The following is a 22083-nucleotide window of genomic DNA, read 5'->3' as shown; positions in this document are numbered from 1 at the left end:
CTGGTCCATGCATAACCAGCAGGCTTAACTCTGCAGGGCACGGGTCTTTTGGCCACAGACAGAGGTATGAGACCATTTTGAGCCCTCAGCTATCATCACCCCTCCCTTCTCTGGATTTATTGTCCCTTCTAATCCTTTGCTCTTCTCCGTCTCATCTGTTCCAGGAGGGCTCGATCATCTGCTTAGGACGGAGCTCATGCCTGGCCCTAAAAGCAAAAGCCCACTCCAAATGACCATCAAGCTGCAGGTCCATCGTGACCCAAGCGCTGATGTCCACATCAGCTCTGGTGGCCCTCGGTGTCCTGACCTTAGCCCTCACTCTATGGTGTTAACCATTCCCCATTGGCATTGCACTCAAATCCCACCCCAAAACCGGGCTGGAAGTGAAGTATTGCTATCAAAAGAGCAATAGGTCTTGCGCTGCTGAACTTAGCTGTATTCCCCCTAGGGTGTTTCACACCAAAAGAAGTTATTTACAGCACTTGGAAATAGCGTAAAAAATGCACAGATTTACTTCCAGAATACTTGGCAGCTTGCCAGCAATATTAGTAAATGCAATTATTTTCCTTAAAAAAAAAAAAAATCTCCATGACGCGTCAGTTTAAAGTGGTGAAAGAAAGGACAAAAATTAACAGCGTAATGGAAAAGAACAGTAAATTCTTACCTGTTAATGTTGTTTCTACATGCCCTCTTCCCCAGCATGCAGGCTATTAATGAGTTTTTAGAGTTTGGGCCTTTTTTTCCTGCTTAATAGCTTCACCATCATCACAATAATAATTATAACGTGAAACCTACACACTAACCTATATGAACTGCAGTTCATTATAGCAGAATAACATTGTGCAGGGTTTTAATGTCAGCATCCTTTCAGATGCAGATTATAGTGACAGAGAAAATACATTCTCTATGGGATATACCATATGGGAATAAAAGTAATAAAAAAAGAAAATGGAAAGACATCTTTTCCTCTAGAGGCAACGAGGCCAGTGATGAGATAGATTACCCCTAGAAATCAGTGGGAATTCCTTCACTGTGGAACAAAATCAAGATACTGATCACTAACGCAGCAGTTGAAGTACTAAACTCAGATTAATCCCGTGTACCTTCACCTCCTAAATTGGGAGCAGAGATGCCGCTGGCTCCCTCTGCGGTCCCTGGGGTGACCTAGGTGCTACCAGAGGGACATTCAGCTCTTGGGTGGGTTGAATTCTGCCTGAGAGACAGTAGTATCCGCTAGTTTCCTCATTTAAAAGTCTGTTTTATACCCAGCGGACAGGGAGGTTTGTTGAATGTGGAGGGAAATTGTCTGTTGTCCTAAACGTCATCAATTTAGTGTCCCACCAGGGTAAAACTTTCTCTGAGACTCTTGCAAAGAAGTGAGGTGATGCCTCACCTTTTCACTTTCAAGAAGCATCTCAGGGCTAATATCTAAAAAGGACAAAAAAGATAAGAGGACAGAAAATAGGAGGAATCTATCATCAAGAATGTCAGCAGTTAGAAAGTTGGATCACAAGTAAGGAAGATGTAACAGCCTTCAAGGGAGCCATTTTTCAGTGGAGAATGTAGCATTTGGGATGGTCATGTAGCTAAAGTCTTCTTTTTAGGACTAATATTCTTCATAGGAATATTAGTATCTTTATGGTTGGAGAGCCTGAAGGCACATTCCTTCCCCTGACCTTCACATTTCAAGTGATCACCAAGTCTCTGAATATCTCTATAAGGTGCCTTTAGTAAGTTGCAATATCTAAGCACTACCCATGTACTGTTAAAATGGAGAATTTCTTGCAAATCCTACCTGGAAAAGAGCAGTTTAAGAGTTTTGAGGAGCTGAAACAGAGAAGGGGATTAGTGAAAATTCCCTTCTGGATCTGCTACTCGTTTTTGTAGTTCTTCACTAACTTCTGCAATTGATGATGGATCTTTAATGGTAAGGGTTCTGGCTAATTTTTATTTCAAGCTGAAACATCTTGTTAATATTAAGGTTACAACTGATAGGAGGCAAGTGAAAGATGACAGCCAGCAGATGCCTGAACTTGACCAGGTAATTCTAATTTATTCTTGTCTTCCCCTACTCAAAAGGCATACGGCAAGCTTAATAAAGTACAGCTCGTAGCACATTCTTTTTTTTTATTTATTGTGAAGATTTTTAAAATTTTTTTAAAATGTCCTTTCTGAATTCTCCAGAGTCTGAGTATCACATTTTTGCGTACATGGTTTGCAGAAGAAGCATGTCTAAAGCACACACTCATTTACTGGAAGTACTTTATAATGCACTATTTAATTCAAAGGGGAAGAAAAAAAAAAAGAAAAAACAGATGATGTTGCTGCAACCACGGTAACAATATTAACAATAGAGTGTATGAAGCCTGAAAGGAAATTACTCAGCAAAACATGGTAATAAAAAGAAAAGTCACCATGGATTATCAACTGGAGTATTAACAAAGAATTTGTAATGCTAAGATTACACAGTAATTCTGGCACTGCTAATTGCACTGATATATTGAATTGTATTTTGGGCCAGTGATTTGGGTCAACCTGATTTGGGAAAAAGGAAGGTGAGTGTAAAGAAGACTGAGTAAAATCCTTCCTCTGCAGAGGGTCAGAGCTATTTAGGAGAACCTTGCAAGGCCCCTGGTAGCAAGTATAGACATTAGGGAATGAACTCTGGACAACCAAAGGGAACAAGAAAAACACACAGAAATAATTACCATTTTACTAGAGCTCCCCTACCTATTGTAAAACAGCTCTGAAGAGGAAATACTTGGAAAAAGCTGATGAAATTCTGCAGCATGTGGCTTGATCATTGGGACAGCTTTCTGATTTAATAAGATGCCAAAATGTGTACAAGAAACCTAGCGGCAAACAGCATGTTGTGGGGTATTTAAGCAAAAGTACTAGAATTCATACCACTCTGGCTTGCTGACTATTTTGCAAAACCAGATAGTCACCACCATACACCTAGGACCTGATCTAACACTGCTGATGGCAACGGGAGCATTCAAAGGCTTCGGTGAGGTCTGTATCAGACAGCACTGAATAAGGGAAAGTGTTAGTTAGATTTCTTAACTATCCAGGGGAAATAAAATTATGTAATTTCTTCGGTGTTCCTTGTTTGAAAGACTTGTCTTTAATTATTTCCTGCTGTAATGTACCCCTGTGTTTCTAAATATCTTCTGTAAGCGTTCAATTCTATCGAGTCCTAATTTCCTATGCAGTTTCTTAAGCGCTCCTTCCAGCAGCAGTAATGTCTTAAACAGTGTGGAAGCAGAAAGTGTGGCAGTTACTGCAAGAAATGCTCTTTAAATCAAGTATTATGTCAATTAAAATGGCTAAGGGTTGGGTATGTGATGGTAGAGCAGGCAGAGCTATCATGTGAGCTTTCCAGCTCCTGATTGCCAGTACGTTTCAGTTTTACAAAAAACTATGAGAATTTTCCAGAAAGGCAATTTATTTGATGGGAAAGCAAAAGTTAACCATAACATATCCACTGCCTTTCTGGTCAAGTTGGTAAGGCTTGGAGAGCAGGTTTGGATATTGGGCTGGTTGTTTGCTTGACAGTTTTAGAGCTCATTTAAATGCATCCCAGAACAGTAGTGACTAAAAGAAAAATTATTCCTCTCTGTAGGATGTGGGTCCAGCAAAGTAAAATGAATTGGTGCTCTTAATCTTGTCACCAGTGAGTAAGTGTCTGTATTGCTATAGTCACCACACCACTTTTGGCACTGACTGGTGATTTCGGAGGTGAAGGCAAAGACAAATGGACCTTGAGATTAAATGGCTCTTCCTAACAGAGGTGACCAACAGAGGTGTGGTGGGGCTGATCCTACCTGCATCCAGTTCATTGTTAAATGGGACATTTGAGCCCATCGGTGCCGTTCTCGCCCCTTTTGCACACATGAAATGCATGCAGAATTGTTTGCAGGATGACAAGTTTCCTACATATTTTTGAATTGTGAAGATGGAAAGAAGCAGCCCAGTGCAATCTGACAGCAATGGTCCTGCAGCCTGAATTTTGGCTTCCAGGGTGGTTAGATCTGGAATTTTAGTTCATGTCTACTAACCTCTCAGTCTGCTAGATAAGAAAATGCCACACTTCAGCAACACTTCTGTGTTGTGCAAGAATTTCTTTACACAATATATCACAGTTGAGCATCTCCAGCTCGGTTGAACTGTCTCAAGCCATCTGATGTTACTCATCCTGCCTGGCTGCTTGATACTGCCCACATTCTTCCCAAGAGGAGATGATGACAGAGCGAAACATCAGCTCCACTCTGCACATGTACACAGCATTAATCACTGCTGACTTGTTCTGCTAAAGCAGAAAACTGCTCCCCCTCTCTCCTGCTCCTTCTCATATTTAACCAACTACACGCCTTGGTGGATATCAACACTAAGCCCAGATTAAAACTAAAGTGAATGTTTAGTTTGCCACGGCTTCTTTGGAACAGCTAAAAGTTAAGCTGTACTTGTTGAGGGTTTTTTTTTTTTTAGGAAAGGGCTGCAACTCCACTTTCACAAAGACAAATTTAAAAAATGCAATTGGCCCAGGTCTAAAGTAATCCTGCAGCGATTACGCTGAATAAACCAGTAAGCTCATTAGCACATTGAAGGTAGAGAAAAAAGTGGTTTGGGGTGGGTTTTTTTGGAAAGGGATTCTGTTTGGGAATATCTACATTTTCTGTCCATCTCTCATGTTCGGATCTATCCGCGGACTACCAGGAGGATTCATAACAGTTTGGGCAGATCTGGGGTAAGATCTCCCTTATAGACCCAAAGGAAATATTTGGAGCTCACTTCATGGGTGCTTACGCACAAATGCTGTCCATCATCTCTACACCCGTAGGAGTGCCCTAGGCAGTACAAAAGCCTGAGGTGCTCAAGGGTGAGGTGTCTGCGCAGTCCTGCATGGCCCTGAAGTCAGAGAAAGCACAGCGATGCTACAAACTGTTGAAACTGGAGAAAGAGGGAGGATCAAGGGGCCAGCATGTACAGCTACTCCGACTGAGGCAGCATCCACTCTAGACCATTCTCAGCAGCCGTTTGTCTAGTTTACACTTACTTAAAAACTTTTAGCACTGGAGTTCCTCAGACTCCTCTGACTATCTCCTCTAATGCCTAATTGCCTACAGACCGTAGGCAAATGAGGAGAGGAGGATCTAGGTGGCTTTGTTCAGCTAGTAGGAGAGATGGTTAAAGGGAGATCTAGCTGCTGTCTTTTAACTATTTCAGGTATGGGAGATATACAGGAGATGGAGTCAAGACTGTTCTTGGAGGAGCTCAGTGAGTGGACGACAGGCAATGGACACGTGTGGAAATTCTGACTAGCTCTTAGGAGAAGAGGTGTTCACAAAAACCATGGTTGGCACCAGAACCAGGACATAGAGATTGTGGCCTCTGCACCCTGGGAGATGCTCAAAGTGTAACTGAGCAACCTGGTCTGACCTCAAAGTTAGCCCTGCTTTAACCAGGAGACTGGACCAGAGAGCTTCAGCGATGCCTTCCGACATAAATTATTCTGTGGAACTCTATTTTTATGATGACATCTCTATGATTAGAAGGTTTTTGCTTTTAGTATGTGACTGAGTTGCTGCAAAATAAGTCAATTTCTGGAAGACAATTACCTTGTTCTCCTCCGTTGTGCTCTTCTCTATATTAAACAATTGCTGGCTCAGTACAAAGCCTGTTCTGGGTTACCTAAGGTAATGCCAGTTAACTCCAGGCTGGGATCCAAATGACCACTTCAGGAACTTCTGCTTGAATCACTGTTGCTGAGAAACAGTGCAAACTAGTACTGGAAAGAGGTTCTCCTAAATTCCTTGCTAGACTTCCAGGAACCAGACTCCTCCTCCCTGTGCGTGGGTCTGAACTGTTAATGGGAGTTCGCGACTTCAGCTTAGCCTAGACAGTCATGCTGCAGAATAACCCTTGAGCTACATGAAGTGCCTGCTACATTAGCAGCACAGAGTGATTGCATTATGCCTGGACACGGTGCAGTAACTTGAGTTGTCCCCTCTGTCCCCTTACTCTACAAAGTGACTGTCCAGGTTGAGTGAAAAGTACTGCCCAACGGAGGGGAAGCCATTGGGGCTGTTTGGGTGTGCAGGATCTGAGCTCAGGGCAATGCCAGGGTTATAACTCAAGCTAACTCTTAGTGAAAACAAACTCTTAACCTAGTAAAAGTATTCAACCTCCTGGAAAGCCTGGGAACAGTTTAGATAAAGCAACGCATGCCCGCTGCCTGTGCAGGTGATTTATGGACTGTAATATGCCATGGAACCAGAGCACTTCATTGGTTTCCTTTAAAGACAGAGGGGTGGATTGTGGCTGCACTTACTGAGCAGCGTATCTGTTCCTTCAAGACATCACCACTCCTGAAATAAAAGCAAACCTGCTTTTCGAGGGAGCCAGACCTCTCATTTTCTAAGAACACAATAAATGTCTCTGTAGAATCACACTTCGACAGCTTTGGATTTACAAACATCAGAAATAAATTCTGATTATTTATTTTGGATAAATAATGAACAGCATAAAAATTGCTGACGTTAACCTTCAATGGAAAAGTTGGTTTAATGGGCCCCATAAAATCTTCTATTGATGGCAGGTTCATAAAGCTCCATATTGACTTCAGCTAAAGGCTATAACTTCTATCAATACTGTCAACAATTAATATTGACTAATAAAGGTATCCTGTAAACTGAGTCATAGCATTATGTTACTTTATGCTGCCATTAGCAAAATTTCATGTCTTCTTGAAAACACTTCTATAAATTTGGGATTTCTCAAAATAGCCTGTGTGATAGCGAGCAGCGAAGGACCCATGGTAACACTGCTTATGTGCAGAGGGAGGAAACACAGAGCAACCTTTGCATTTGCTAGACAAAGCTTCTGAGAAGATCTCAGGCTTCGTTTGCTCCAACAGCAGGTTTCAGGCTGCGAGGGGTTTGTGTGCAAAAGTTTCTCACACCTTTATCTGTGCCAAGCAATTAAAAACTGAAAATGTCCAAATTTTGTGTAACTTTTAAGACATTTCCTTAGTCCTTCTTGTCTTCCTCCCTTGCAACACTTGTTTGGATACATTTATACCACCAACTCAACTGCAATCCCTATACTGAAATGATATGTCTTTCTCTCAGCTCTGGATCAGTTTTTCTGACCTGAACCTGGCTGATGTCTCTGACATATTCCCAGGAAAGTCTAAGCATCAGCTGAGTCTCCCCAACAGCACGGTTTGGATTGTAATATTTTCCCTCGAGTTCCACCACCTCTTTTTTGTCACTATGAACAATACGATTGCATGCTGGACACCACTACTGTCTAGATTTTACTTATGCTACACAGACTTTGTATTTTTGACTATGATATAGCCTTTCTCACTCTCACTCAGCATCTAAACTGCAAATGCGTAGGGCCCAAAGAAACTCCTACATTTGTACAGCACTTTAAAAACCTGCAGGTATGTTCTCCACCTTTCTGTCTTCCCTTTTCTAATTGCTATAAAATGATGGTTCAACAAATGGTTAGTGTGTCATTAAATTTAAGGGAAGAGGAATCGGAGGTTATCTCAGTCCTGACATGAGTACTACTGCCTCTGTTATTACATTCAGTAAAGCCTTTCAAGGCATGTGTTGTTGCTAGTATAATTTCATTTGTAAGCGATCTGTAGGTACACAGTTGAATTTGCACATGTAGAGATAGCATTAGGGAAGCCAGTGAAGACTCCGGCAACTAATGTAATTCTTCTCTCTTAAGACAGAGAAAAAAAAAAAAAAAAAGACTAAAATTCTGTACTTTGCTTTTCTGAGTAGGCGTGGAAAAAAGAATGTATGGAATAGGATCACAGCTGCTCGAATACCACCATGGAAAGCACAAGAGAGCGCTTTGGATACAGGAGGATGGGATGGAAGTGCAAGGTGTTTGCTTTTGGCTGTTTTCTAGTGATTTCTTGGAGGTGTGAGAAACTCTGACCCTGATGTTCCCTCTGTTTTTTCATCAAAACATAAGGTATGGAAGAAAAACAATATAATCTGGCACTGCGTGTCTGCCTGTCCTAACAGGTGCAACCGTGTAAGACACTACACTAAGAAACTCAAAAAAATACTGTAAAGATAATTTAAAAATATTCTTCTGTACATCCTTTAAACAGAAGGCCGTTTATCTTTGAACTTTGCCTAATATATCATTATCTCCGAGCAGAAACTTAATAAGCTTCTACTGTAATTTTGTTGGGAGTTAAACATAAAATCATGTGGGTGGTGTATGTCTCACCGTGTCATGGCTTCCCAAGGAAAAGTTATCATCATTTGTCACTATAATACTGTGGCAAAAAGCATAAAGAGAACAAGCAATACAGTCATTTCACATCAGCTTTCTGCGCTGAGCTCAAGCTCCTGATGACTTGTACGTAGCAGCTATATTAAGAAGCAGGCTGTGCCATAATTGAATTAAAAGTGCAAAGGCATATAGGGCTGTGTGAACTCCCGGGTCAAGCTGCAATTGAATCAAAATCCTCTCTCCCTCCTACACTGCTTGGCAGAACTGCTGACCAAAAGGTTCGCAGACCTACAAAACGCATGCAGGAGTCCCCGCAGCTGGGGACGCAAAGTTACAGAGATAAAAAATCTGTGACCTTCAGCTTTTATTTCGGAAGAAGAAAAAGGCTTCTAAAAATATTTCACCATCGTTTTCTTTCAGAGAGCAGTCAGCTGATTTACATAAATGAACCGGCTCCTGTCAAGGAACCCGGCAAGGAAAAGAAGGAAATTATCTGCCCCGAAAATCTGTAGCAAAGATAAGAGCAGCATCAGCCAGGGGAGGGGAGATTTAAATGCTTTTTGTCTGAAAGGTCGCTACAAAAAGCAGAAAGAGTATTACAGCCACTTAATGATCTCTGTCGCTGTGATAGATAAGTAGGAGCTTCTCCAGCAGTTTATTAACAAACACTCTGTAGGACAGTACAAAAGGCCACGACACGGGGCTATTAGAAGAGTGTTTTCACTGAGCCTGATAAAAAAGCCCCAACACAAAACCGAAGGCAGATTAAGGTGGAGTGGTAAGAAGAGGCATTCCTGGCAGAGCTGGAGGCTGACACCGCATGCGCTGTCGTCACTTACCGGTTTCGGTGTTCTCGTGCTCCGTGTCAGTGAGGGTGAGGTTGGAGTTGGCCCGGCTCGACAAGCAGGAGCTGCGTCCGGACTTGGTGTTGCGTCCCCAGAGCCTCACCGGGTGCTCGGGCGACATGACCACGTCCGCCTCCGTGTCGGCATCCGAGCCGGCGCTGATGGAGTAGCCGCAGTGAGGCAGGCCGATATCAGTCCGGTACAAAGTCCCATGTGTGGGTGTCACGTCTTCAAGACCCAGCTCTCGCAAAGAGAAGTTGGCTCCTGGGAGAGAACACAGCAGCCTGGTTACTCTTCGATAGGGGAGGGTTTCATCCAGCACGGGTCAAGGGCAGAACCATTCATCCTCTCTCTTCTAGTGGGGCACAGCACCTCCCGAGTCCCAGCGTCATACCCGATTCCCCTGTTTTGTGGTCTTGCTTAGGCTGAGACCAAGTGATCATGCCAAGACCAAAAAGCAGCTGCGTTCCTGCTTCTGGAACCTGACAAAAACTCAGAGCGTGTTCAATGAAATCGTCAAATTGGAAAGCAAAGACAGATGGAGAAATGGTGGAATTCTTTAGGAGAGGCAAAAAGTAATCTTGGAAGAAAAGCAAAACGAGGCATGCAATGATCAGAAGTCCTACAACACACCTGGTAACTCTACTACAATAGGAAATTTGAGTGAGTTCTGCTCATTGAAATCCCTGAAATTACATACTGGAGATTTAAATTTCCTTTGGCGATCTCACTTTCCCCTTGCTGACCACTCACACCTTGACTCAGTTTAGCTATTCATTCTGATACAGTCACAGCAGAGGTTATTTGGCTGCAAATAGATGCAATTGTTCAGCTGACCAAAAATACAATGTGAAAAGTGACTCTTGAGTCCATGTTTAGTTACCTACAGAGCTTCAAAATCAGACCAAATCAATGTGAATGAGGCTTCAAATATTAGCACACTTTGTTCGGAAAGTTGCACAAGAAAGCTGGGGAGACCAATTAGTGGCTCCATTTTAATCCACACTTATTTATTAATGTGTGCTTTTATTTTTCAGCCCTGAATGTCTTTAAAAGGTTTTGGCCACCCATGAATGCCTTTAGCTGCACCGTGCATTTATACGGCACAACGCACCCCTGCTCCTGTTACGTTACACCTTGATCGGGTGGATTAAGGAACTTTATCTGTAACTGGTAGGAGACATCAGGCCCTGGATCATGGGCAAATACCAACACAGTGATCAAATTCAGCCTAGCTGGCTTCTTCTGGTTATTTCAATACATAAATCCCCTGAAACAAAAGGAGAAGTGGAACCTGCCAAATCTATGCACAGGCCACAGACTCAGCTTTAGAACAGTGTTTGCAATTTAGGCATGTTTCAACAAGATAAATCTGAATGCGTGGTCTCCAGAAAAGTTCAGGCCAAAACCTACCTTTGAACACTGAAGTTTGTATCTACTTATTATTGAAATCTGTTCATCAGGTGTGGACCTCAAGGTTGTATCCAAAACTGAGTTATGATTCTCTCCCTGCTCAAAACCGCACAAGCATGTGGCTCTCCTCACATTTCCATTTGTTGATGTTAAACATCACATGGTGGAAAACATGTATGCAATAGAAACTGTCAGATTTCTACTTTTCCAGAATCTGGTTTCACACTTGTGGAAACACTCTGGCTTGTCCCTGAGCCCTGCTGCATGGGGGAGGTCTCATATCGTAGCACACATGCATTGAATGGTCAGCTGCCCCCAAGTAGACGCTATTTTACTACACTTCTTCTTTCAGTTGACTTTGCAGCTCACAGTAAACAGAGAGAAGATGTTTGAATGCAAGATGAATAATGGGACTGGACAACATTTCCATGTAAAGCTCAGAGAAGGAGCTGTTTGACGTCAGGAGGAAATAACCAAGGTTCAGCTTGTTACGGATCTACAGCGGATAGCACTCAAACTATATAAAGCATTCATGAACTTCACACCTTTTTAATTGACCAAACAATATTAAAGCTTTCAGACAGAGTGGACAGATAAGCTTGGTTGGGGCTCACACCTCTGTCAAACCCTAGGGCCTTGCTTGGGAAGCACAATGCAAGCTTGTGGCAAATTAATCCATTTAACTTGATTGCAAGGTGGTCTGAGAGAGCGTCCTCTACCACTCCACGGCATGAGGTAGCAAATGAACTTGACCTAGATTATAAACGCAAGGGAGCAGTATCTCCCCAGAGACCTCGCTCTTCTCTTCCAGTTTTGACTTTTGTGCAAGGCCAGAGTAGTTTTTAAACCATCCTCCACGGAGTACTGGAAAACGTCATCTTTTTGGTTTTGCTTGCGCATTTGAGTCACTGATGGCGAGTTCCACCTTCCCCTGAAACAGGCCATACTCAACATCTTCAGACACATCAATGTGCAGCATGACTGATGCTCTCCAGTAACAGCAGCTCATAAATTATGAAAAATGACTGCTACAATTAACTGAAAATCAAATTTATTTGCAATAAACAGCAGGAGATGCATTGATTTTCATATTCTATGCTCACTGTTGCCTTTTAAGCTGGAAGAACTCAAGTCAATAAAAGGAAGATAATAAATACCTGAGACTTTTTAATTCAGATCTGGTCTATTTTTTCCTGTGCTGACTTGCACGTTTGCTGGCACTCTCACTCTAGCTAAAACCATTTAAATGCTGACTTGTTTATTTACTGAATTTATTTGGTCAATTTGAAATGTTTCCCTCCTCTGCCTTCCAAACCAATGCAGGAGAGAAATTCACTTTGCCTTGTTGATGTCGAGCAGGCTAATAAGGCTTGGTTTCAGTCGGCATGAGGCCAAGCAGCACCACAAAGTGAGGTCCGTTCATGGCTTTCTGCCAGTGGAAAATGTGGCACAGAAAGTCTGGGGTTACTGTTAACACTCTTCAGGCCAGTTTTGGGACTCTCAGGATAAACTGGGAGAAAATTAGAAATTGGAAAATCTGTGGGTGATATATCAGAAGTTGAACTGGCACCCTGACATGGTTAATCTTAACTTCTCATTTAATTTCAGCCACTTAGACCAGTGGGTTTTACTATTTCTCAGTAGCCTACAAAATTTTCCTAGGGAAGTATGAACTTGCGTATAGCAAATTTATACTCCCTGTCAATAGACTGGCTTTTCTTATTTATCTTTTGTGGGCGTCTTAGGAGAAGTCCGTGGACCTGGATGGCCTCATAGACCCTCAGGTTGAAAACCACTGACCTGTACTAATTCACATCTATCCTGCATGGTGAATATATTGTATGAAGTGAGCAAACTCAATGACCTAAAAGGTTTCCTTTTCTTTATAACTCCGTAGATTCCTTAGAGAGGATGAAGTACTTCAGAGTTGCTAAGAGGGAAACTCCTTTTATGATTGCAAAGTATTACTTACAACACCTATTGGCCCTTTTGTTAATTATTGCCTGGTGCCGTTCTCCTGAAATACAAACACCAAAGCCATGTGCACAAAGATACTTCTGCAAGTCATTTTGCTTGTGCATGCCTTAAAGATGAGTCTTGGACCAAAACCACAAGTGCGGCGTGGTGTTTGGAGAGTGAAATTAAGCAGCTCCCAAATTAAACAAGTGCAATTATATGCATTCCCTTTGGGGAATCAGCTTCTCCAAACTGCAGAGGGTATGTTCAGAGCAGCCTGGGTCAGCTATTTTATGTTCATTGTCTGGAATGCTGCCTACTCTATTTGACTCGCTTTGCCATTTTATGCTTTTCTTGATGGACTTCTAAAAATAATTTATGTGAAGCCCTGCTTGGTTTCTGAACTAAGACACTCGTGTCTCTACAGAAAAATGAAGATGAGACTATAGTGGGGGCCAGAAATCCACCTCACGTAGGCAACAGCAGCAGTGAAAATGTAACTGCACTGAATTCAGGCTAGCAACAAAAAGGAGAACATTCAGAATCTCTATTAAGACTGTGGAGCCCATGCTGACCCTTGAACCTCTACATCTTCACAGCTACTGTGACCCAGATTCACTAAGTGGACTCCTATAAGTCCTAAAAGTGGTTCTTTACCACTCCTTTAATACTGGAGCATATCCCCATCTCAAACCTACAGCCTGCAGGCCATGTACAATTGCCAAGGGTTGTTCATCCCGTCTGCAGCTCAGCTGTCTCCCTTCTTCCAGGCTTCTTGGGTTTTGCTGTAGCCCAGATGGACAGTGGGGACAGTGGCACTCTCTCTTCTTTGTCTTCTGGCTTAGTGTCCTTGTTGACTTCCTTCATGGTAGAGCAGGGACATGACAGAGTGAAAAGGTCTCCTGAGCAGGCAGGGACTTTCCACGCCACGTCAGTACTGTGCACCATGTGCACAGGGGGTCTGTTCTCGTGGTGGGAAGTGGCAAAGGGCTGTTGGAGACAGAAAGACTAAGACAGAGAAAATGTGTCTTGGTAGATGCTAATGAACACAGGCTAGCGGTATCCGACGTAAGGACATTGGTTGGCACGCATCCCACATCTGTTCAATCCAATGAAGATGTTCCTTGCCGCTCTCTTTCCTTATGTCTCCCTTTTGGCCTCAGAGCCCTTCAACGCCCCCAGCTCTCAGTTGATTAACTCACGCTGCTTGCAGCAGCATCTGCTGAAATGTACTCACCCGCTCGGCAGAATTCATCGGCCTCCTGGTGCACCATGTCTTTGACCCGATTGCTGTAGGTCAACCTGGAGTCTTGATCATAAGCCTTCAGGGTCTCGCTGGAGCTGTAGGACTTCTGGGGTACCTTGCTGTCCTCACTCTCGGCTGAAGAGCTGGTGTAGCGGCGCTCAGTGTCGCGGCGCCGAGTCAGAGATCGATACGGTTTCCTTTCTTTCACATCCATGGCACCCTTGTCGGAGTATTCAACATTAAAATAATGACGTCTGTATGGTGGTCAGATTGGAATAACCTGAAAGAGACAACAAAAGAAATAGGATCTAGGTTCATGCCTTTGGGCACCCGAAGGCAAATTTGCCTTCTTTATACATTCTTGCACTGAACAAAAGAGATGTTACTTAATGGACTGCAGGAAAACCCTCTTAGAACAATTACCAATGGTAAGAAAGTCTCTGTTACGTGTGACTCATTTAATAATTGCCACAGCTAGCGGGACACATACACGCAGCAACCTGCATCTGTCTGAACTGGGCATGCGCTTGGGGATTTGAAACTGATTGTGATTTGTCTGTGTCTTCTTTCCATGGGAAGTGATTCAGACACCTCCAGGAGGCATGTATTCGGTACATCAGTCACCTAATCTCTGGGAAATCCGACCATGCTGAAAAGTCTCTATTTGGGCAGCCAGAGGACTTTGGAAAAATGCTGTCCTACAGTTTTAAAAGTGTTTTGATAGATTGTGAGGTTAGAAGGAATGAACAAAAGAATGAGACAGTGTAGGAAGGCAAGTAGGAAGGGAGAGGGACAAAAGAAGACTGAAGGGGTGAGATATGGATGGAAATCAGATGAAAATGTCTTCCTATTCAGAGGGCTCATCTTTACTCAGCTGGAAATAGGCTAGAACTTAAGCAGAGTTGAGAAAGTGTAAATAAATGATATCTCTGCTCCGTGTAACAGCATGGCCTGGGATTTATGCCTGTGGGGAAACCAATGTATATATGCACCAATAGGCAAGCATACATATCTGCAGACAGACAAAATTGCTATCAGAAATAAAATGTGTATTAAAAGTATTTTTCTCAAGATAATTAATAAATTATCTTTTCACTTTAAGTTTATTAAATGCAACAGAAGCCGGAGGGAAAAAGTCAATGACTTGCAGGAAGATGGTAAAGTATGTTTTTGAATACCTAAACCGGTTTATGAGGAAAAAACTGGTAAAACTCGCAAACCAAACATTGAAATCTGTTATTACAGGCTGAGTTTCTCAGGAACTGAGTCCTCCTAACAGCTAAAGAACAGAAGCCGAGTCTCTAAATGCCACACCGGGATATTGGTTTTTACTAGCAGTACTTAAAAACAGAAAGGAAGAGCATCAGAAAACACCTCCCAGTTCTTGCTCTTTTTCATAGCAAATATGTATGGCAATGCAGCAAGGACTGAATCGCGTTCTGTTGGCATTCCTGTCTTGAAAGGCTAAATCGTGAGCATACTAATAAAATCTTACTCTTCCATGACTCTTAGACCCCAGCCTTGCTTCAGATGCTGTGCCCTGGATTTGTGTTGCAGCACAGCACAGCTACGGTGCAACAGTCGAGGATGGATGTGCTGTGAGCTTTGCAGGTCGCTTTAAAGGGTTGTGGTGTAACATAGTGTTTGTGGCTCTCAAAACTATGAACCTGTGAAGGATGGAGGGCTCTTAGCACAGGTTCTGATAACCTACAAATCATCATAGTAATGCAGAAGCTTGAAGACAACATTTCATTATGAATTCCTCACTTGCCAAGCTGTCTGGCACAAGCACAACTAAGAAAATTCTTGAGTTGAAGGGAGACTGCAGGAGGGAGCAAGAGCTGCAGGACGGCTGTGAGCTACACCTGCAGCTGGGCAAAGAAAAAGAGGGTCCCATTCCTATTTCTGCAATTCTCACTTTGCTTTCTGGGTTTTATCCCTTTAACCTCTAAAATGAACTTTGCAATGACAGAACCCCATTCCGATGGCTTGTACGGTTTTTGTGGCACTCTTCCAGGAAACTAAGACACTACTTTAAAAGAAAATACACTTAATTCTATCCCAGTCTATTCCAGTGATGGCAGTAGACCAAGTTTACACTTCCTATTTGTCAGCAAAACACATACAAACCATTGAACACAAATGGAAGGGCGGGGGGGGAGGACTGTTCTTATAATTGAACTTTACTTAAGTCATCCGCAGAGATTTGAACACCACTTTGATTTTAAACATGTGTTTAAACCCACTGAACTCACTGACTTAAATTCATTCATGAACTGTGTAAGTTCAATACAGTGAATGCAAATGGGATTACTCACCGGCCAAAATTTACACACGTTAGATGTTTTGCAGAGTAAGGGCCTGAGAGGTGCAAAACTTAAAGCCTGAATGTAGAAGCAATAGTGAAGGAAATAGTGTTAAGCTAAGGACCAGTTTAACATAGTAATAGCATGTAAGAGATCTACCAAACACTGGTAGATATTTTGCTGTATTGAATCAAACATATTGACACTTTCACACTGGTGAGAGCTGAAAGGAATAGAGCATCTGATTGCTTTTCAGTGCACTGCATTCCTCCCTTAAAAAAAACAAAGCTTTTTATGACTTGAAAAATTGTGACTTTTTTTGCAATTATTATTGACTTGGTTTCTCTCTTTTATACCATCTCTGGGTGAAATCCTCAAAAGGAGCAGGTTTGTTATACCTTTTAATAAAACACCTTAAAACAGGCTCCTTCACAACGGCGCTGTAGTAAGAGCTGTTAATAATGAACACTGAAATTGTGGTTTATTGTCGTGGGAGACAGAGATAGCAAAATGTGGGCAAGAAGTAAGTACTATACTCTATAAGAACGAAGTGAGGAAAGGTGGCTTCTTCCTGCTCATGAGTAAGTATTGCAGCAATTCCTACCAAGGGCCAGTCATTTAAAAACCCTCTAGCAGGAGAGGCACACGTGCCAAGAAAACCTTTCTGCACAGTTAGAGCCACAAGGTACAAACAGGGTCTGTAATTACCATTAGTAACCTTGCAGCTTAGGAAATGGCCAAAAAAAATCAGGAAATTGACTGAATTCCCACCAGATGAAGGTTTTTCTTTTCGTCAAGAAGGGTACTGAAAAACTGAAATTCCTCCTACAGTTCATCAAAAATAGCCCTGTAAATTTGCACCATTCACATACACATTCCTCTATAACAGTGCTTCAATTCCCAATTCATTCATGTCTTTATAAATTTAACTCTCCTCAGCCCTTTCTTTCTCTCTCTCTCTCTGCGCTTGTAAGGAGACACTTTTCAACTAGAAAGGTCACCCCCAAAACACATAATGAAGATTTTTTTTTTCTATTTTCATTTTTTTAAAAGAAGGAACTGTTGCATTTAACTGACTTAAGTAAGTTTCCAGCACCTCTCCATGGACATGCAGTTCTTGTCATCTCATTTTTATGGACCAATTCCCATATGATTTAGATACCTTGCCTTCAATGGAGCTGTGTTGTCGGGGAATTTGCGATATAGTGTTTCTGTGATAGATTATTATTTTTTATCTGCTACTCCTTGTGTCTTGATTTCACTTCTGCTACAATTTCATCCGTGCCATCAACACCTCGCATTTTTCCTGACTTCTCTGGCACAAGGTGAATACAAAGAATCACACTTGTCTCAGTTACATACTCAACCACCAGTTTCTTTCCGCCTCTAGCTCATGATTGCTCCTCATAACTTTAAAAGCTTCCATAAACTTGCTGGACGTGATATAAAAAAACAAGGCTTCTAATATTGTCCTTTCCATCCCTTCACTCCTCCTCCTTCCATAAAAGCACAAAAGCCTTCTTCTCTGAGCCATTTCTATTTGGAAAGGACTTTCTTGTCCTATAATGCAGTGTTTCTGGCTCAGTTTGATTCTTTCATCATACTGCCGTCTGCATAACATCAAATTTAATCTCTTTTTTTGTTTCCCCCCAGCCAATTAATGGCAATAGCTATTCTTATTTTTGTCAGCCTTCTGAGTGTACAATCCCAGCTGGACCACAAGCTGGTTTGGAGTGCAATTCACAACAGAAGCATCCTTCAGACTTTACTTACTCAACTCAGAAAAATCCCACTGACCCCAGAAAGGGTTACTCACATGCCAAAGCCTATAAAATCGGACTCCTTGACATAATTATATATTTCAGAGGTGTGGGACTCTTCTCGCATCCTTGCATATATGTCAAGAAATGGAACAAAAAATCAGCTTTCTAGTTCTGGTGCAGTAGTGCAGTAAACACAATGCTTATTTGCAGCTCTTTTTATTTTGCCTTTGCTATGGTTGGCTCCCAAATAATCCTTTTTATTATGTTTTATCCTTTATATCTATCCTCCTCATTCTCGGTTCTGTTGCTTTTTGTTGCTCTTTGGAGCTTTCATTAACCACACCGGCTTTGTGCTGCAGAATCGCACTCAATGAATGGCAAGGGGAATGATTTATTTTCTGAGTCACTGCTCAAAAGACAAACTTCCATCAATCAAAAACCAGACAAGAGAGTGTGACACCACAAAGCGATATGCTAGGAGGCGCTTACAGGAAAAGGGACAGGTGGTCTTTGATAGCTGACTTACATTGCAGGTCACTAATCACAGAGATTAGCAGCAAGGTGATAGACAGCGCCTGTTCTGGAAGGCAGCAAGTCATATCATCCAATTTTCTGTCAAAAAGTGAGGGTTTAAATGATAGAGATAGCTCTATGTGTTTCCTATATAGTTATGGCAAAAGGGTGATGAGAAAGCTGGAAGAGTGAAATATCTTGTCTCCATGAAAATGTGAGCATGACTCCTGGTGGGTTGATGTGGTCCACCTTTGTGCTGGGGGAAGCAAAGCAACTTCCCATAGTCATTTGTTTCTCTCCTCAAAACTGCCTATGCAAAAATGGCATCTTACTTGGCAGGGCCTGCTTTTTGTCTTCTTACAGTAGATCTCCTCATTCCACTGCTCAGGGTAGGTTTTTTTCCCTATTTTTTATTGCTGCTGCCCTTTGTAGAATGAGCACAGCCACAGAATACCGAGCAGTAAGCTGGATTTTATTTTCCCTCCTTTGGGCTCCACAAATCGAATCGTTAACTAAGACCTAATGCTGGTAAGTAGTGAGTAAGTATCCTTTTCTTCACTTTATAGAGGAAGAGATGAGGCATGGGAAGTCAAAGTGACTTGCTTAAGGTGGTACAAGAAGAAAGCAACACAGCTGAGAGCAGACTCTTGATCTCCCTGGCAGAGTCTGATACTGAGCCCTGGATTTTTTGAGAATCAAGTCACGTAAGCACAGCAGAATATTTAATTTAAAAAATCTTGGTCAATGCATGTCTGAAATCTTTGTGTGAGAAGAGTAGTGTGAACCTCAGGTATTATTAACAAGATGCTCTTTCATGTTTGGATGCTGCCCTTCAGTCAGAAAGACTGTGGAGCATGTACAATTGCAGTTGTGTCTGACCAGTGGAATTCCATGGTGAATGAGGAAAACCCACTCAGAGTCAAAAGAAAGACAGTTTTTCACCACGTTGTACATGAATCTTCTCCAAAACACCAACAGCTGTTGGGGCCAGATCAACAATATTATTTGGGAAGTTAGCTCCAACTCAAGATCCTAAGCTGCAACCAAAGATGTTGTGAGTTCAGATGCTTAAATGACTTTGTGGCTGTGGTTATTAACATCCTGCACCAAGTTAACATTTGACATCTTTGACATTTAACATCTTGTTTAAAACAACGCAGTCCACTGTGACAGTCCCACCACACTTCCATGGGGGTGCAAATGCCTGGTTCGAGGCTCCGTATTCTGGTTGCATGACACAAAATGTTGAACTGGGAAAACCTTATTTGGTCATTTCCATCTTGCCAGAAAATTCTGTGATATTGCCTGCCATTCCACACCTGGTCTAAAGCACAAAGCCAGCATAAATGTAGTGGTGAATGTTCTGATGTATTCAGCAGATATTTAGGCATGTACTTAGGGGTGATTCAAATCAAATTTGTATTGCCAGGTGATCAGAGGCTGCAATGATTTGATCTTAGCAAATATGAACCATGGCTTAAACAGGGTGATGCTATTTACCAAGCTTCTGGGACATTCTTCTACAACATAAAAGACTCCTGTGTTTTTGATTAAACTTTAAGCTTCAGATTTATAACAGAGGTTCAAATCCCAGGAGTTCTTTGTAGGAAATAAATTAAGCTGTAGGTATAACATCCTCTCACATTTTTGGCAAAGGCTTTGGAAAGAAGCAGGCACAAGAGAGAAGAATGAAGAGTTGAGTTAACACTGCTTGGCTTCAACCCAGTGCTCAAAGAAAGTAACAAAACCTCTCTTTTCTGGTCTCTACCACTAAGCCTTTCTTCTACTGGTAAGAGACTTGCTAGGCAATTGGTAATGTCCTTTCCAAAAGATGTGGTTTGTGACCTTTTCGGGAATAAATCTAAAACTGCAATGAGCTGGAGGCCCGGAAAAGCTTGAAACAGTAGTTGAGGTTTGAAGCATGGTGGGAAAGCATGAAGGGGGCTGGAATGCAATTATGTCAATTATTTCTGGTTTGCAAACCCCTAAGTCTTCCCTCATGGGATGCAGCCCTTAGCCTGTGCTAGGGGAAGATTTGGGGGCCAGAAGTTAAAAAAGCTTTCAAATAGTTTTTTGCTAATGTAAGCAGTTTGCAGCTGCAGCCATCAGAACCCTCCACTGGCTTCCCTCAAAATGGAAATTACTCTGGAAACAATCTTATTTTTATATTGAAATACTCTTTATTAGTCTATTTAGCCATTCTTGGAAGAAGTAGGTTTTCTTCAGAACCTCAGTTTAATAGATAATACATAAAGGTATTTAAATAATAAATGCCAGAAGAGCCAGCATGACAATATAGACTGATTTAGGTTCAGCCTGCAAATTTTTCCTGGCTCATTATGTCAGACTCGAGGTTCGGGTGTGTGAAGTGCCAGTGAAACCAGCCTGTGTATCAGTGAGTCTCAGAATGAGAAAGAGCTGGTGGCATCAAATGCAGAAGTGCCATCTCCATTGCATGTAGTCACTGAATGAATTCCACTAAAGCATTCCCATTCTTCCTCCATCACCCACCATCTGCTGATTCGGGCTTTTACCTGGGACACAGAAGACCAAGATTTAAGTCCTCAATGTGAATCAGACAGCACAAAGTCTTGAATGTGTCAAACATCCCAGGTGAAAGCCCTATGTACAGGCTTCCTCAGCCTGCTTGGGAGAGTGTTTTTCCTTCAGAAAATAAAAACAGTCTTTTTTGTCTTCTGAAAAACAATAAAACATGTTTGATAAATCTCTAGTCATCTTCTAGACAATAACAAAAGACTGGTACAAGGATGGGTTGACCTTGGCTGGACACCAGGTGCCCACCAAGCCGCTCTATCTCTCCCCTCCTCAGCAGGACATGGGGGGAGAAAATAAGATGGAAAAAAACCTCATGGGTCAAGAGAAAGACAGTTTAATAAAGCAAAAGCAAAGACTGCATGCGGAAGCAAAGGAGAACAAAATTCTCTACTTCCCATCAACAGTCAATGTCCAGCCACTTCCCAGGAAGCAGGGCTTCAGGACGCGTAGCGGTTGCTCCAGAAGACAAACGTGGTAATAACGAATGCCCTCCCTCCTCCTCCTGTCTCTTAGCTTTTATAGCTGAGCAGACATCATACGGGATGGAATATCTGTTTGGGTCAGCTGCCCTGGCTGTGTCCCATCCCAAGCTCTTGCCCACCCGTAGCCTGCCATGTGCATCTTGTGTCATTCAACTACTTTATCCCATCATTTCTTCACAAGAATGATGGTACTGGGTCAGACCAAAGGACCATCAAGCCCTGTATCCTGTCTCCCAGTGGTGGGTGCTTTGGAAGAGCAGAAGGGGAAGGTGGTCGGGAACAGTGATTTAAAGAGTAAGGTAGGTCCTTCCCCTCAATACGCTTCCAGAAGACTGGGGTTCAGCAAATTTTTTAGCTGGACCATGGGGTTTGACAGTCCTTCATGGACCTGTCCTCTGAGAGTTTGTTTAATCCGATTTAATTTTTAAATACTTTTGGCCTTTGCAGCATCTTGCGGGTAGTCCCACAGTGTGATTATGTGTTGTGTGAAAAAGCACTTTAAACTCACTGCCTGGTGTGTACGGATGTTGCCTCTTCCATGGGGATATTGATGAGCTCACAGCCATTTCCATAAGAACAAGGCTTTGAACTCATGCGCACTCTCAGACGTACCTTATTTATCACTATTATGCATTATTTCTGCTCTCACAGGAGAGAACTGAATGAAGGCTGGGACTCTTTTAGGAAAGAAGGCATGTCTGCCTTTTCTCCCTGCAGCCACCACTGCAGGCT

At 42.3% G+C, this 22083-nt stretch overlaps 1 protein-coding gene across 1 annotated transcript in view; it reads right to left on the bottom strand.

Annotated features, from left to right (window-relative positions):
* Positions 1-22083, bottom strand: part of TENM4 (teneurin transmembrane protein 4) — a 598102-nt gene that overhangs the window by 339017 nt on the left and 237002 nt on the right. Inside the window, exons 4-5 of the mRNA XM_075050174.1 lie at positions 13723-14011; positions 9111-9380 (exon numbers count right to left, since the gene is read on the bottom strand). Of these exons, the coding sequence (XP_074906275.1) occupies positions 9111-9380; positions 13723-13945 (493 nt within the window). The 5' untranslated portion in view covers positions 13946-14011. The remainder of the gene's footprint in view (positions 1-9110; positions 9381-13722; positions 14012-22083) is intronic.

The sequence above is a fragment of the Buteo buteo genome, chromosome 18 (assembly GCF_964188355.1).
Source record: "Buteo buteo chromosome 18, bButBut1.hap1.1, whole genome shotgun sequence".
NCBI lineage: Eukaryota > Metazoa > Chordata > Aves > Accipitriformes > Accipitridae > Buteo > Buteo buteo.
This window is presented reverse-complemented; position numbering and strand designations above follow the sequence as displayed.